A 15,321-nucleotide genomic window follows, 5' to 3' on the forward strand; every position below is an offset into this window, starting at 1 on the left:
GGTATATTTCCGAGCCCTAGTTGAAATTGCGTCTAGCAGACTGAAGGTAAGGTGGTACCGTAGTTGCCTCGTGAAAAGAAATTATTGTGATGTCAAAAGGGATTAAATCGATTGTGCAGACTTGCTGTGCTCTACATAACCTTTGTGAGAGTCATGGAGAGGCCTATGGCAGCGAGTGGGATGACAAGAGTATTGTGATGGCACTGTCACAGGATGTACAGGAGGAAGGCGGCGACGTGTGCGAGGCGAGGGTCTGACGGTGGCACTGGCGCAGGCTGTAGAGGGGGAGGACAGGTTTAGCCACCAGCGAACACGGCGGAAGAAACAGGTGGAGTTGTTAAGCTTTGAAGAAATCAATTGCTATCCTAGTGGGTGTAGAGAGCAATTTAGAAGTGTCCATTCGAAACGTCATCCAAAAATATAGGTTTGTCATCTTTGTTGCCCGAGAATGGCTGATATTCCGTATATTGCATGTATTCCATGGGCAGCCATAGAACACTCACTCACTGCATTATTTTTTTTAAAGATATTCTTTGGGGCTTTTTCTGCCTTTATTGATAGAGATAGTGGACTGACAGGAAATGGGGAGAGAGAGAGATGGGGAGTGACGCGCAGCAAAGGTCACCGGGTTCGGGACTCCCCGACACGCTGTCAGGCTGGCATTGCAGCCTAGGGTGCCTGGACCGTCACGCTGTGGCCCAGGCCCACTCATTAAATTTTTGTGGATGGATTCATCTCGGCGCCATTCTAATTTGCAGGGCTCTGTGTGTATTCACCCAATAATAAATTATTGTGACTTGGGATCAGCTCTTGTCATCTAGCATCAAAATCCATTTGGATGTTCCGGCAGAACACATGCATTTAGTCAAATATCTGCACTTTTCCATGAGATACCGCATTCCCTGTACGTGACGGGAGAACATTCAAATCAGTATGGGGGCACACAATTTGCCAGGTGCACTGCGGTTCGGGTAATTGTAATCGCACCTGTGCCCCATATGTATGAGCTCATTAAAGGTAGATCATTTCATTTGTAGCGCCTTGCCGTAACAAATTAGAATGCCACTGAGATTGATCCCTCCATGAAAATGCATTGAGTGTTCAACGGATGTATATAGAATACATGAATATCAGCCATTCTCGTGCGTGCTACACGCGTGCATGCTTTTTCCCCCAAGGGAACGTGAAGATGGACATAAAATGAGGACTGACGGAAACAGGCAGCCGCGGAGAAGATGACAGATCGCGACTGGCATTTTGTCTCCGCACTGATTTGAATAAAATAAAGTAACGGATAATTACACACTGTTACATACAACAACAACACAGTCATTGTCTCCGCCAGGCCGAAAGGCATGGCGAGAGTATGTTTTACACTTTTTCTAGTTGCGTTTCTTTTTCCTAATGTCAAATATTCAACAGTTGACTTGAGTGCTGATTTTGAGTGTTTTATTGTTCATTGATAATGAAAGTAATTACCGGTGGCCCCGCCCGACTGTGTTCATGTGCTCACAGAATGTCACCCATTGTCATCTGGTCAACTTTAAAGGTAGGGTAAGTGATATTTTTTGGTTAAAACAAAAATAATTTTGTTAAAAGGTTAAAGCACTATATTCTGATAGTAATCATTGCTATAGAGTGTTTGTTCAGTAACAGGAGTCTCCCCGTTTCTCTTTAATAAACAGAAAATACATTTTCCGGTAGGTGTCAAAATCTCAGCCAATCAGGAGAAAGTACCCATTTTTAAGCTTCATTTTTATATTGTTCCAGTTCCAATTTTAACTGCTCATTTCTTAGTGTCATCACTTCCAATTTCACTTGTTTAATCTATATCCCAATTGAGTTCTCTATCCTGATTGGATAAAATTGGAAATGAAACCGAAACTGAAACAAAAATGCATTTTCTGCTTCATAAAGAGCTGGAGAGACAAGGAGAATCCTTTTACTGAACAAACACTCTATAGCAATGAGTACTATCAGAATATAGAGCTATTTAACACTTATTTTAACCAAAGAACATCACTTACCCTATTCATTTTTATTATTAATTTTACTATAAGTTATTTTTCATTCTGTCACAGTCTTCATCATAGCAACAGGATGTGTGATGTCCTAGACGAGTGTGTATTACACTTGCTGTCATTATCATCATTATTATTATTATTTGTTTACTAAATTACTTGCATGGGTGTCTATGAGGTGACATTTTTCATGGTAATGTTCTTTTCTCATTACATTAAAATGTCACCTATTGAGGTAGGAATCAAAGGAATCTGACCTGGGGAGGATGGAGCCATGTTTAGTAAGCCATAAATCTAAAGCACACCTCAAAATATATTAAGATGCTTTTATTCACATGGTACAACAAGGTTAAAGGGAGTTGACTCTCTTTAGTCATTTAGACCTGAGATCCTTGGCTTTTTGACTGGGATGATTGAAAGCAGCGTGGATTCAAAGCAGATTCAAAGCACGATTATTTGTTAATTAAATTCCTTGAGTTGGGTCTATTCAGTTGCTGTGTCTCCCTTATGTCTGATTTATACTTAGTTGCATGCCAGTGTCGCACAGCGAAAATAGCTGATCTTCAAGCTTAGAACGCGTTGTGTTGTGATGCGATATGAACTTGTAGATCAGCTATTTTCGGTGCGAGACAGCAGCGCATAACTTAGTATAAATCAGGTTTTATTATTACTGCCTCTGAGACTGGCTGTAACACCTGTCACCTACTGAGGCTACGAGCTGCATGCACAAGGGTATAGGATGTGAATCACACTTTCACTCACACTCCCCACCTCTCCCTCGATCCCCATCATTCTCCTGTACTTCCACCAAAAATGTTGCTACTTTAAAACATTTGGATAGGGTGGAGACAGCCATGTTCTGTCCATTTCATCCACCTTCATTGGTGGACACAGTTACACAACCCCATTACTTGCATCAAAGTACATGTATAGATACTCCAAGTGAATGTTCCTCAGTTAAATTGTTACTTGAGTTAAAGACCTGGAATACTTGCTTTTAAAACTACTGAAGTATTCAAGAGTACATTTTCCTTTTAATATCAACGCATTGCACTATTGTTTTCACGAGACATTTACCGCAACCCACCTTTTATGATGCACTGACTTGTTTGTAGAACCACTATGCTACACAAAGCCTATAGAAAAGCATTATAGAAAGTGAGTGTGTGTGCGTGCGTAGCGTGCGTGCTGTGTCTGAGTATGTATACCAGTGGAATTGCTGTGTATGCAGATTCCTTTGAAAATAAAACTAAAACAAAACAATTCTCAAAATCCCAGTTACACTTTTTCCACTTTATAAATGCTGCAACAACACTGTTTTCATCTAGGTTAACTCAATAAAGTATTGCTTCACCAAGCAAATCCTTTGAACACGGTACTACAGTATTTTTGACCTTTTGAGGTAACATCCACTCAGTTTCTAAAGGTGAATAATAAATAAGTGCACTTAAATATTTAGTTGGCAAACAGGTCTCTAGTGATGACAGATGAAAATTATGTAGCCAATCACATGTTAGAAAAGAAAAGTCATTCAACAGCCGAGTTCAAAGCTACCGTATGCTTAAAAGTAAAAAGCAACTACGGTAAAACCTAAGTTAAGTTACGTTTCTGTACATTTGGAAAAGGCCAGAAGGAATGAATGTGTGTGTGTTCCCAATGACCCCTCTTAATAGAAGATGTCTAGACATTTCAGGGTCATGATGGACACTGTGCTAACAACTGCTATATTGCATTCTGTCTGAAGTACATTTTCGTACATCTTTCCTCCGACTTTGGGGTCACAAAAAAATGCCACTTTTCATTCCTTCTTTTCTCTGGTCTCTGCCCTGCAAGACAAATGCAGACTGTACATTAGGACTTTGATTTTTTTGTTTTTGTTTTTAATTAGCACCAGCACAGGAATTTGCCATGATATGAGTCATTTTTGGGGCACTGACTTATGAAAGAAAAATACTAATAATGTTGTTTTTTAAGCAGAGTAAATCAGAACCTTTTCATTGAGTGGGTGCAATTCTTTGTTGTACAAGGAAATGTATAACAATAAACCCCAGAAGAAAACAGCTAGTATGAGCACACCCCCAAGCAGTCCATCATCGTCGTCAAAATTGGGGAGAAAGGCACAATACCAGCCAAGCACCTCCCGAGGGCTTCTTGCCACTGCATGGCAGCTCCAAGTCGACCTGGGAAGGCAGCTTAAGTTCCCAGAACATATCTCAGCCACTTCATTCCTCCCAGACAGGCAGGTTAATGTCAGAGTCTACAAAGGAAGTGGTCTTACTAGAACTTGCTGTCCCCTGGGAAGACCAGACTGAAGAGGCCAACAAGTGCAAGTGAAGTTCGGTGCCGGGCATTTGCTGGCCAGTCATTGCACCGAACACTCAAACTCCTTGGCGTTAAAGGACAGCTGTGCAAAAGAGCCATCAAAAACATCCTTGAGGCTGCTGAAGAAGCCTCACGATGGCTGTGAATCTGGAGGGGGATCCATGTAGTGGGCCACTTGGACACACGTCGGGGACTGATCACCCCGGTTGGGTCGCCCGGCGAGGGTGTATGACAATTAAAAACCCGAAACACCCTATGACCCCGAGTTCATCACTGAGGCTGTGTCAAAGTAACACCAGAAGGTGTATTTTAGAACTACTAGACAAAGAATTTCACTGACTATTTTTACACCTGTACACCCCTGATGTGACAATGAACTTGAGTTGACTTCTCATTCATTTTTAACCATATTGACCCTTGAAATCCCTCCATTTAATTATTATCAATGTTCAGTGCTGCTAATAACGATTGTTCTTTTATTATTAGGTTTGCATTTGAATATTGTTGAGACCTACCAAAAAATAGGGTTTATAATAACTAGTCCATACCCGTGGGTGGATATGCGCCGCTACATTTTCTAAATGAGAAACTTTAATCAAATTTACATTTCTCAAACGGCATCGGACCCAAAACCTGGCATCGGTCAGGCTCTACAATATACGATTGGCAAATATTGCACCGCTGTCTACCCTGGAAAGAGGTCCCCTCTTTTGTGATCCTTCCTGAGGTTTCTTCCTTTATTTTCACGTGGGAGTTCTTGCCTAATTGTGGGCCTATGGCCAGGGGCTGTTGTTTTTTTTTCTCTGTTAAATGGGTCTGTAAAGCCCTTTGAGACTGTAACAAGTGATTAAGGGCTATGCAAGTAACGTTTAGTTGACTTGTCAGTGTAACAATAATGTTTTACCTGCACAGTGTTGCACTGAGTCTACACTATTGGACAATGTAAGCACAAAGTGCACATGGAATCTTAAGTGGACAATGTTTTACATTGATTTAAAGCTATCCTATACCTTGGTGAAAAGTGTTTAAAGCAGTCCAATCTCCATTGGTGCATTTCAGCTCCTTCTCTTGGTATAGTAATTATTCTTTAACTGTGATCTTGATTCGGGGTTCAAGCTAGCCCGGCATGCTCTGGCAGATTCGTCTGGTTTCCAGGCTATCACTAAGCGAAGCGGGCTTGTGACCACTACATTACCTGTTCCCATTTAAAATAAATGTTTAGTTTATGTCGGTTGTGTGCACATTGGGGGTAGTGGAGCAGGTAGGAGAGGTTTTTGATAACTTATCCCGCCGGAGTACAAAAATAAATACAATTCAAAGCTCCCCTTTAAAAAGGTCAAGGTGGACTAAACCATAACACCACTGAAACAGTGTATTTATGTGCAGTGGGGTATATAGCCCTCATCACCTAGACAGATGTTTCACACCAATCCCATGCCAATTACTATTACCAACAAGAACATACACATAGTAGGGTATGTGAACTGCAAAAACAACAACTGCTACCACCACCATTGTACTGTTCATAAGACTTTCCCTTATGGGTGAAAATAATGGAGTCTACATACCAAGGTGACCCAAGTGTCAGAATGAAGTAATTCCCTTTTTTTTCTAAGGCTAATTTATTACAGACCACAGTGGGGAGAGACAGGAGACAGGGGGCAGGGAGAGGGGACGATGTGTGGCGCAGGCCAGGAGGGACAGCAGAGACATGCTGGCCACCAGCCAAAAAAAGCAAAGTTTTCAACTTTGGGATGCAAGCTAGGTCTGCACAATTCTTCTTTGTCTCTCGGTATTCTCATTAATATTCATGGATACAGGGTACAATAGGTTCTGTCTTTGGTCTGTAGTCGGAGGAAAACAGGCTCATCATAAATATGCACCAAATGGATGGAGAAATTATACGTAATTTTCTTTTGCTGAGTTAATGTAGCATGGACCCACAATATGTTGTATGCATGCATGCGTACACATCGACAAGCGCTCGTACTGTACAAACATTAATGTTCTTTACCGTGCTCTTTACCATGCCTATCCTCAATGGTACCACTTTCAATGCTATATATTTTATTTATTCTCTTTTTTTGATTTAACCTTTACTTTTCCAGGAAGTTCCACTGAGGCACATCTCTGTTCCAGGGACCTGGCACATTTTACATCTCTACACATCTATGTATCTAGTATATCCATGCTGTCGACCAGAAACCTTGTGCGTCCAAGGAAATTGTGGAAATTAATTTAGTTATCTGTGCAATATATAAAAGAGAAGAGAAAAAAAACACCCCAAACTACTTATCTCAACAATTAATGGCACATTAACTGAGAAATCTGGCAAATCGATGCGAATGCATTGTTTACCTGTATTCTACCAGTGCAAACAAGTCTGAGGGGCTAAACAGTGAGTGACAACCTAACGGGTTCCTCGCCACTGCTTAGGCCACAGGCTGTCATTACAGCAGCTCCTCTTCCATGAGAAGATAGATGGTAGCATCAGAAAATGTGCTGCTTGGCTGCCTGTAAAGCCCCCGTTTAGTCAGGTAGAACAACATTCGAGTGCGATGTCAAGAACTTAAATTCCACCAAACTGCAGTAAATTCCACCACACGCAGTGTGTATGAATACGCAATTACACATATTGACAAAATGCACGCACCCACACACACACACAGGCAGACAGCTGGCATGCTATGCCAGTCACCTGCTCGATATACACAAAAGTAGACAGAAATACACGTTCCAACAAAATGTTAATTTAGTAAGTGCACAGCTGTCTGCATAAATGTGTAGCTGACTGTCAGACTGTAAGCCTAATCACATTATACCGGCACTATATGCTGTGGAAATTTCAACAGGATTGTACATATTTTTTCTTTCTGGAAACCCCTGAACAATGTATCAGGATGTTTAATACTCACGGGACCAAATTTACCATACAAGACATGCATATGCTCATAAGTACATTTGAGAAGTCAGGCTACAGCAAAGGAAGGCTCTCATTTCCAGGCTGCATATCCTTTCATGCTTTGCAAACTAATATGCAGTCAAGCCAAACAGTTCATAAATCATTGAGATGGGTAAAGAGAGGTATAAAAAAAAAAAAAAAAATCTGACTGTGCTCATTAGAAGAGATGGATAGACGGGGAGATAAATCCAGGAATATGGACAGGGACAACCATGATGGAACAGGGACAACTCGATTCACACACAGCCAGCCTATAGCACAAGTACAGTATATGTGTTTGTGTGCAATTGAGTGTGCATGTGTGTTTGTGCAATCGTGTGTGCATTGCAAGAGTGTTTAGCCAAGTGGTTTTGTGTGTGTGGACATGTCATGTCTCTCCTAGTACAGTACTGTATATTCAAGGTGCTTTATTGGTACATGCGCATGACAGCTTTAAGTAAAACTGCAGTCAGTGAAAAGGAGATACATTTAATATATATGGGCCTACATACAGTATGATCAAATATAAGCCAGAATACAACTATTAAGTACTGTATAAAGTAAAGAGAACTCTATCTATATATCTATCTATCTATCTATCCATCCGTAGGGTATCTATATCAATGCATCCATTCATCCATCCATAATATAGATGGATGGATGCAGTATCAACAACGCAGTGCAGTAACTGAATACTGTGGGGTATGTCTCTGTGTGTGTGTGTGTTCGTCTGTGTGTGGCTGTGTGCTTGTGTGTATGCGTGTGTGTGTGTATGTGTAGGTGGGTAGTCACCGTTTGTTTTTAAGATAGACACTTTCTTGAGCCTGCTGGATTGAGACCCAGTGCTCTGTTACCATTTGCCAGATGGTAACAGAGTGAACAGTCAATTGCCGGGGTGACTGGGGTCCCCTGATGATCCTCTGAGCCTTCACCCTACTCCTCCGGGTGCAAGAGGTCCTGCACGGCTGCCAGCTCAGTTCTGCTCTTGTACTGGGCTGTTTTAACGCATTAAGACCTGAGGCCGATTCAACAAATGTCTTCTAAATCCTTTTTCTTTTGAGATATTTTTTTTGTTGCCTTTATTGATAGTACAGTATACATGAAATTTGCTTTGTGTCCATGACGTCATGTGTGGTATGCGCCCGGACCGCTAGGCCAGCGGGTGCCGCTTCTAAATCCGAACAGTTTTCTGAAAAGCGTATGTTGTTATATTAATGGTGCTCAAACTTTTTCATGTCAAGGAGCCCCAGAATTATATGTATTTGGCCGCGGACCCGCATCTCAAAATATTTTGTTCCAGGGACCCCCAGAAGCAAAGATTTTAGTTGAAAATGTTCTCTTTAAAAATACGTATACATTCAAAGATTTGTCACAAAGATTTTTCAAAAATAGCAAATCTACAAGCTCATAGGTCCGCACTATGAGCTTGTATATATGCTATTTTTGAATAGCCAACCATAAATAGCTTAAATCTAAAATTACACGGAAGCTTTCCCGATTTTAAGGGGTTAACCACTCTCTGCATAACCTTGCTGTCATATTTTGTGTCACTGCACCATGCAGTGACACGGCCAGTCAGGATACTCTCAATCATGTCCCTGAAGAAGTTGTACTTCTGCCAGTCTGACAAACGTGTCCTAGTGCACAGAAATGTTCATAATCCTAATTTGTTGCTCCTCCAGTCGACAGGCCGCCTCGACATCTGGACGCACATGGTTGCGCCGCATGAACTAATTAGTCACCACTTCTCCCCATGTAAGTGCATTTCCCCAATGGAACGTGAAGCTACTCACATTCTCCACTAGTTAATGATTCACTTAAGTTTCGCTGATGTTAAACTGAGGTTATTATCCTGAAACCACGAACGATGCCAGGGCTCTCATTTCCTCTCCGTAGGCCGTCTCATCATTGCCTGTGATCGTGGCAATGACGGTGGTGGTGTCATCAACGTCTATAATGGTATTTGAGCTGTGTGTATTTTTATGTGTGTGGGTGGATCTATGCCTGTGTGTCCAGACGTCTCATGTCTGTGTTTGTGTCTTAGTGCTTTTTGTCTGACATATGTATTGTTGGTGAGTGTGACTGTGAGAATGAGTTCACAATTAATCGGGGGCCAGTGAAACTCAAACATTGTAGGTGATGAGCCAAGCGTGGGCGGCTCGTGTACAGAAGGCATGAAAGAATATGGAAGTGAGAGAACAATGCTCAACACTTCCACTGCGCAGAAAGAAGCTTGGAATCTCTGTGAGTCATAATCGTCATTCCGGCTGTTCCGGCTGCGCTAAGCTCACTTCTCAGATCCCCTGCTGACTGGAAATCTACGCAGGTTTCCCCAGTTCCAGAAAATTAAAGTGAAACATGTCACACAGATGACTTTAAGCGGCAATCCCCTCTTTTATTTATTCCTGACTCCCTTTGGGAGAGGTGACATCTAAATCACTGCCCTGCCTTTGGCTTTTAAGAGTCCCTGTCAACCCCCAGCCCCCCCTCCTCTGATTTAAGGCTGGCGGGTGCCACTGGCATCAGAGCCGGAGCAATCCGTGCTGCATAATTCAACACTGTTCTCAAACCTGTCTCATTAAGGGTCTTGGCTATGGTCCATGCCTCTGAGTATGAGGCTTTGAATGACAGATCTGTTGCCAGGTTAGTACAGACAGGCATATAACCAGCCTCGTGCTGCCTTAAGCCTGAACTTCTTATTCAGCTTCGGCACCTTCCCAGCCCCTGGCACGCCCCAGCCTAAACGCCAGCTCCCGCCATGTTTCAGACCCCCCATTGCGCTGGCCCAAGCGTAAGACCCAACTGTGACTCTGACTCAAACCTCCGGTCCCAGTTCCAATATTGACTGTCCTCCAACACGGACTGTCCTTCACCTGCAGATTACGTTTCAGCCCCTATCCTCTAAGCTCCAGCTCCAAACCCATCCAAAGATCTGGCCCCCATGCACAGTCTCAGCCGTGATGAGTAGAAGCACTGCCTCAGCCACATGAAGCACACAAATCCTGGGGTGTCGCTCACCTGCACCCGGCCGCAGGGGATGTGGGGATTACGACACCCGCACTTTGACAGAATTTCACATGATTTCATCGTGCCCACTTTTTTTTCCTTTCTTTTCTTCCCTGTCATTTGTAATAAAATGTATGAAATGAAGCTCCCCTTACTGTACATGCAGGAAACCCTATTGGCTTACTTTTGAGATTGCTTGAACAGCCATCCAGTCAAAACGCTGTATAGCAACTGCATGGGCAAAGTACAGAGGTAACTACAGTTGAACATTGAATTAAAACATTTTCCAACTTTATAGCCATGGAAGAACTGACTTATGCAACCAAGGGCAAGACACAGAGCTTTGTTGATATATGGGAACATTTTTGTTATAGTTCTTAAAGGTCGCCAGGTTCGAGGAGCACTGAAGAATATGGTCGGAGTAATATTACTCCCACCAGTAATATTATTATCTTTCATTCTTTATCTTTAGGTTTATTTATTTTTTACTTTTCTATCTTATGAATGCAAATACTGTACTATACAGTCGCTGTCGGGGGGCAACCTTCTATGACCAAAACCGTAACTTTTCAGTAAAAGGGAAAAATAACCTGTGTTCCAATGGATCAATGTAGTTATTATTTAGTCACAAGCTCTTAATAAATGTCATTGGTTCAATATTCATAAAACCCACAGACAGTCTTACAGTAACCACTTTCATTTTTTAAATTGTTCTAAAACTAGAGGTTCGGGCCGCTGCGTGGCCCTCCTGTCTAGCCACTGCGCGGTGCTCCCGTCTAGTAGCCTGGGCCGCACATCGGAGATGGAGACAGAGCGTGTTGACGTTCATTGCAACACAGGTGTTTGTGTCGACACGCAAAATCGAAAGCGAAAACAAACTGCAACATGCAAACCGAAAGCGAAGCGAGACCTAACTTGTCGGAGAGGCAGACAGAGAAACAACTTGGAGACACAGACAGCCACGCATGCGCAGACCTAACTTGTTGGAGACCCAGACACGCAAATAGCTTGGAGACGCAGAGAGACAGCCACGCATGCGCGCGACTCTCTATTGTATATTAGGATAGCTGATATGCAAGCTCACAACACGGCAGCATGCGACGCGTTGTGAGCTTACAGATCAGCCATCTTTGACACTTTTCTACGACAAAGTAGTAGACACACATATAGACGAATCCACTGCGGTGTCGCAGTGCGGAGCGTTCACACCGCAGCTAGGACTGCCTACAGGCAGCGCGTCTGTGGATTCGTCTATACTGTAGATTGTAGGTCATATATATACACATAGGTGTGGCGCCAGCCGATCTCCTACTTCAGACAGCTTGATGTACAAGTGCACCCCCTGGACATGACGCTAGTACAGTGTGTTGCAGGGGACGTACCCCCAATCCAACCCTTGATGCTGAGTGCCAAGCAGGGAGGCATTAGCTACCATTTGTCTTTGGTGGGGATTGAGCCCCTGACCTCCCACTCTCAGGGCGGACATTCTAACGACGAGGCAACTGAGCTGGTTTGTCATTAAATAGGTGAAAAATAAATCAAATGAAATAAAACAGGCTATTTTCGAAACAATTTGCCATTTATTTGTGGTTAAAATTGCTGCTCTACCACTGCACTAAGCCACTAGTCAGGGGAATGGTACTGTAGGTCTATCTGCATGGATGCACCATTTGCATGGTTTGACTGCGCTGGAGAGTGCCGCTTTATGAGTTGCTTTCTGCATCACTGAGTATTTCATTAGTGCGTTGACAGACAGAGGTGGGAGACGCACACTGACCTGCCAAATGAGGGGGGCAGGTGACGATCACAGCTTTACACAGGAAGGAGTGTTTGGCAGTCTTCACGTTGGCCCATTCGCCATCCTGTTCACACACACCAATGCACACACAGAAAACGAAATGCAATGATTGAGGCGCAGAGGCAGTTGCAGCGATTTGTTGACAACTTTGCTTATACAGCACACTGTTTGGTACAGTATGATGGCTTTTATTTGATTTATCTTTACATTTATGTACAAATAAACCCATATTTATGTACAAATAAATGAATGTGTATGACCTCACACTTTCTAAAGGTCTATAATTTTTATATATATATATATATATATATATATATATATATATATATATATATATATATATATATATATATATATATATATATATATATATATATATATATATATATATATATATATATACATACATGTATTAATTGTGACTGGATTATAAAATATTTCGTATCAATTTGATAAATATAAAATATATGGTTTTTTTTACAATTTGGCCATTTTAGAAATTAACAAAGCAAGGACCAATATTACTTTTTCCTCTTTTTCCCTCTAAATTTAGAGCAGCCAATCATCTTTTACAATTTTTCTCCCCAATTTAGTCGTTATGCCAATTGATTCCTCCCCACACACATTTCTGTGTTGTCACTGCTGTTGTATCCTACTGACTCACCTGCCAGTGAGGAGCCCCCACCGGGAGGATGTAGAGTCGTCGTCCTATTCCACCCGCCCAACACTCCCCGCTGACAGGTGCCGCCCCGGCCCGTAGGAATGCGTGCAATGACCAATATCACCCTCCCTGCCCGGCTTCCCTCCCCTGAACACGGACCATTTGAGTTTGTGTAGACACCTGACAAAGCCGGTTGCACCACGGTGGATTAATATTACTAAAACAGACATGGTATAGGATAAATAGTAGGGCCTATTAGTACATATATGCTAATAATACATGAACACTTCGCAGGGAAAAAAGAAACAGCCAATCAATTGCTTTTACATGTTTCATTAGTAAGAAAAAAAAATGAATTGCACGCTCCATTGGTAGATGCCAACTGACTTGAAAAGATCAATGCCTTCGTCTGGGTCTCAGTTGGCATCTAGAACTGGAGTTTTCATTTATTTATTTATTTGTTCCCTTTTCTGCCAATTTAGTTGTTATCCCAATTCCCTTTCCCCCCCACACACGTGTATTCCCTGTCTCTGCTGACCCTTGCAGGTAGTCATGTGGGACAGTGTAGAAAACCACATATCCTCCGCTACACGTGAATTCACAAGCCGTGAATTCACAAACGTGAATTTTCACCTGCCACTGAGGTGTTACACTGGGGGCTTGCCCTCCCTGACCGCCATGCCTCCTGCAAACTCTGTGTTTTTTTAGAGGCAGCAGAGACGCAAGGATCATGAGTTCAAGATCACCTCTGCTGCATGCATTCAGTCTCTAAAGCATCCCAAAGAGCCAATTACGATGGAAAATAGTAATTATTCATAACATATTAATTCAACATATGAGTAAATGTCATTTTTAATATATTCTATATTGTTGATCATGGGTGGTTGGCGCCTATTGAAGCTCTGCTTCTAATTACAGTATTTTCAGGCCTCGAGACCTTGAGAGCACGCATGTTATTAGTTTTATTTCCTGGGTGAGATCTCCAGGAGGGGGTGGGCGTGTGTGTGCATGTGCTTATTTTCCTTGAAATTGTTTTAATGGTAAAAACATATTGCAAATCCTGCAGTGGCACCCTGGGCCAGTGGTTTTCTAACATTTTGTGACCAAGGCACACCAATAGTCAAGTCAAAATCTCAAGGCATTTTTTTATTAAAATCATTAATCAATGATTTATTTTATAATCAATTCAATTAATTAATTTGATTCGAACTGTTGCACCCCTAATTCATCCATCCATCCATCCATCAATTAATAAAAGAACAGCAGTGCCGCACAATTTGGCGATCATGCAGTTAAGGAACATTGGACAACGCTCTAGCTTAGCGTTGCATGTGACACTTTGGTCCTCTGAGCTCTAAGGAAGAAAGACAGTCAGGCGGAACAGACAGTCGGCTCAGTGGAGACGGGCTGTTTCCCCACTGAGGAAGCTGTTATCTCTGTGTCGCGCCTCATCATTCCCTGAATGAGCTGTTACTGTACTGTACCTGCCATATGGCCATCACAGCCGAGCCCAGCCGGACATTCTCCCACCCAACACGCTCTGCCAAGCACTCGGACAGCTGCTGGGCGCCTCCCTGTGGAGAGACAGATATTGCAGTCCAAAGGAGGGCTCAGTAGTCGGTACCAAAGGACGCCTTCCCCATGCCTGCCGGGACTACATAATGCATGAGCTTGATATGCCGCGTAATGCAATCATCAAGTCATTATGGGAATCAGAAGACACGAGCATGGATGGAAGTATTGCCAAGTCCCATGGCAACAGCTCATGCTTTTAGTCTGGGCGAGCACAGATTTGTCCCAATTTGTAAGAATGTGAATGGAGGCCAGAGCAGGAGAATGGATACTACTACACGTTACGTACAAGGACAAAATATTTTTGTTAAAGAAGGTGCAGGAAATATGGGTGCTTGTTAGGACTGGGCAATATATTGATATTATATCACTATCATGACATGAGACAACATATCTGTCTGGGATTTCGGAATATCGCGATATGGCAAAGGTGCCGTTTTATTCACTTATGCCTTATTTATAAAAAAGTGAAAACAGATGATCCACAAGCTCACAACATGTCAACTAGGAGCTTCTATATCTGCTATTTTTAAAAACAACAAAGTAAAAAGTAAAAATGATATTGTCACAATACGATATTATCGTCAAAACATGATAGAGGTATTTGGTCAAAAATCTCGTGATATTTGATGTTGTCCATATGGTCCAGCCCTACAGCTTGTGCAATCTGGTTGTTACTGTATAGTACTGGCACCCATGTTTGTACAGTAATTGAATGCATGGTAAACAAGTGTTCAGTATAAAGAATATAACAGTTGCATTGTTGGAAAATGAAAGAAATAATGAAACAAACAAGAATCAGGAAATTAAATGGATACAAGCAGAATGCTAAATACTCTTAATTTATGTAAGATTGGTTTCATATTCAGAGCATGTCTGATATGCAAATTAAGGTTTGATTGAAATGACTTTTCTAGCATGGAATTAGAAAAAGCTACCATATTTTTAAATGTCTAAGTATTAGGAAGTGGTTTATGCGAGCATAAGTCATGCAGTCAGT

General features: G+C 42.1%; 1 protein-coding gene across 1 annotated transcript in view; it reads right to left on the reverse strand.

Annotated features, from left to right (window-relative positions):
* Nucleotides 1-15,321, reverse strand: part of LOC311037419 (putative flavin-containing monoamine oxidase A) — an 89,470-nt gene that overhangs the window by 56,929 nt on the left and 17,220 nt on the right. The window contains exons 7-8 of the mRNA XM_084046574.1: nt 14,234-14,323; nt 12,068-12,152 (exon numbers count right to left, since the gene is read on the reverse strand). Of these exons, the coding sequence (XP_083902700.1) occupies nt 12,068-12,152; nt 14,234-14,323 (175 nt within the window). The remainder of the gene's footprint in view (nt 1-12,067; nt 12,153-14,233; nt 14,324-15,321) is intronic.

The sequence above is a fragment of the Gymnoscopelus microlampas genome (assembly GCF_963454915.1).
Source record: "Gymnoscopelus microlampas genome assembly, chromosome: 21".
Taxonomy (NCBI): Eukaryota; Metazoa; Chordata; class Actinopteri; order Myctophiformes; family Myctophidae; genus Gymnoscopelus; species Gymnoscopelus microlampas.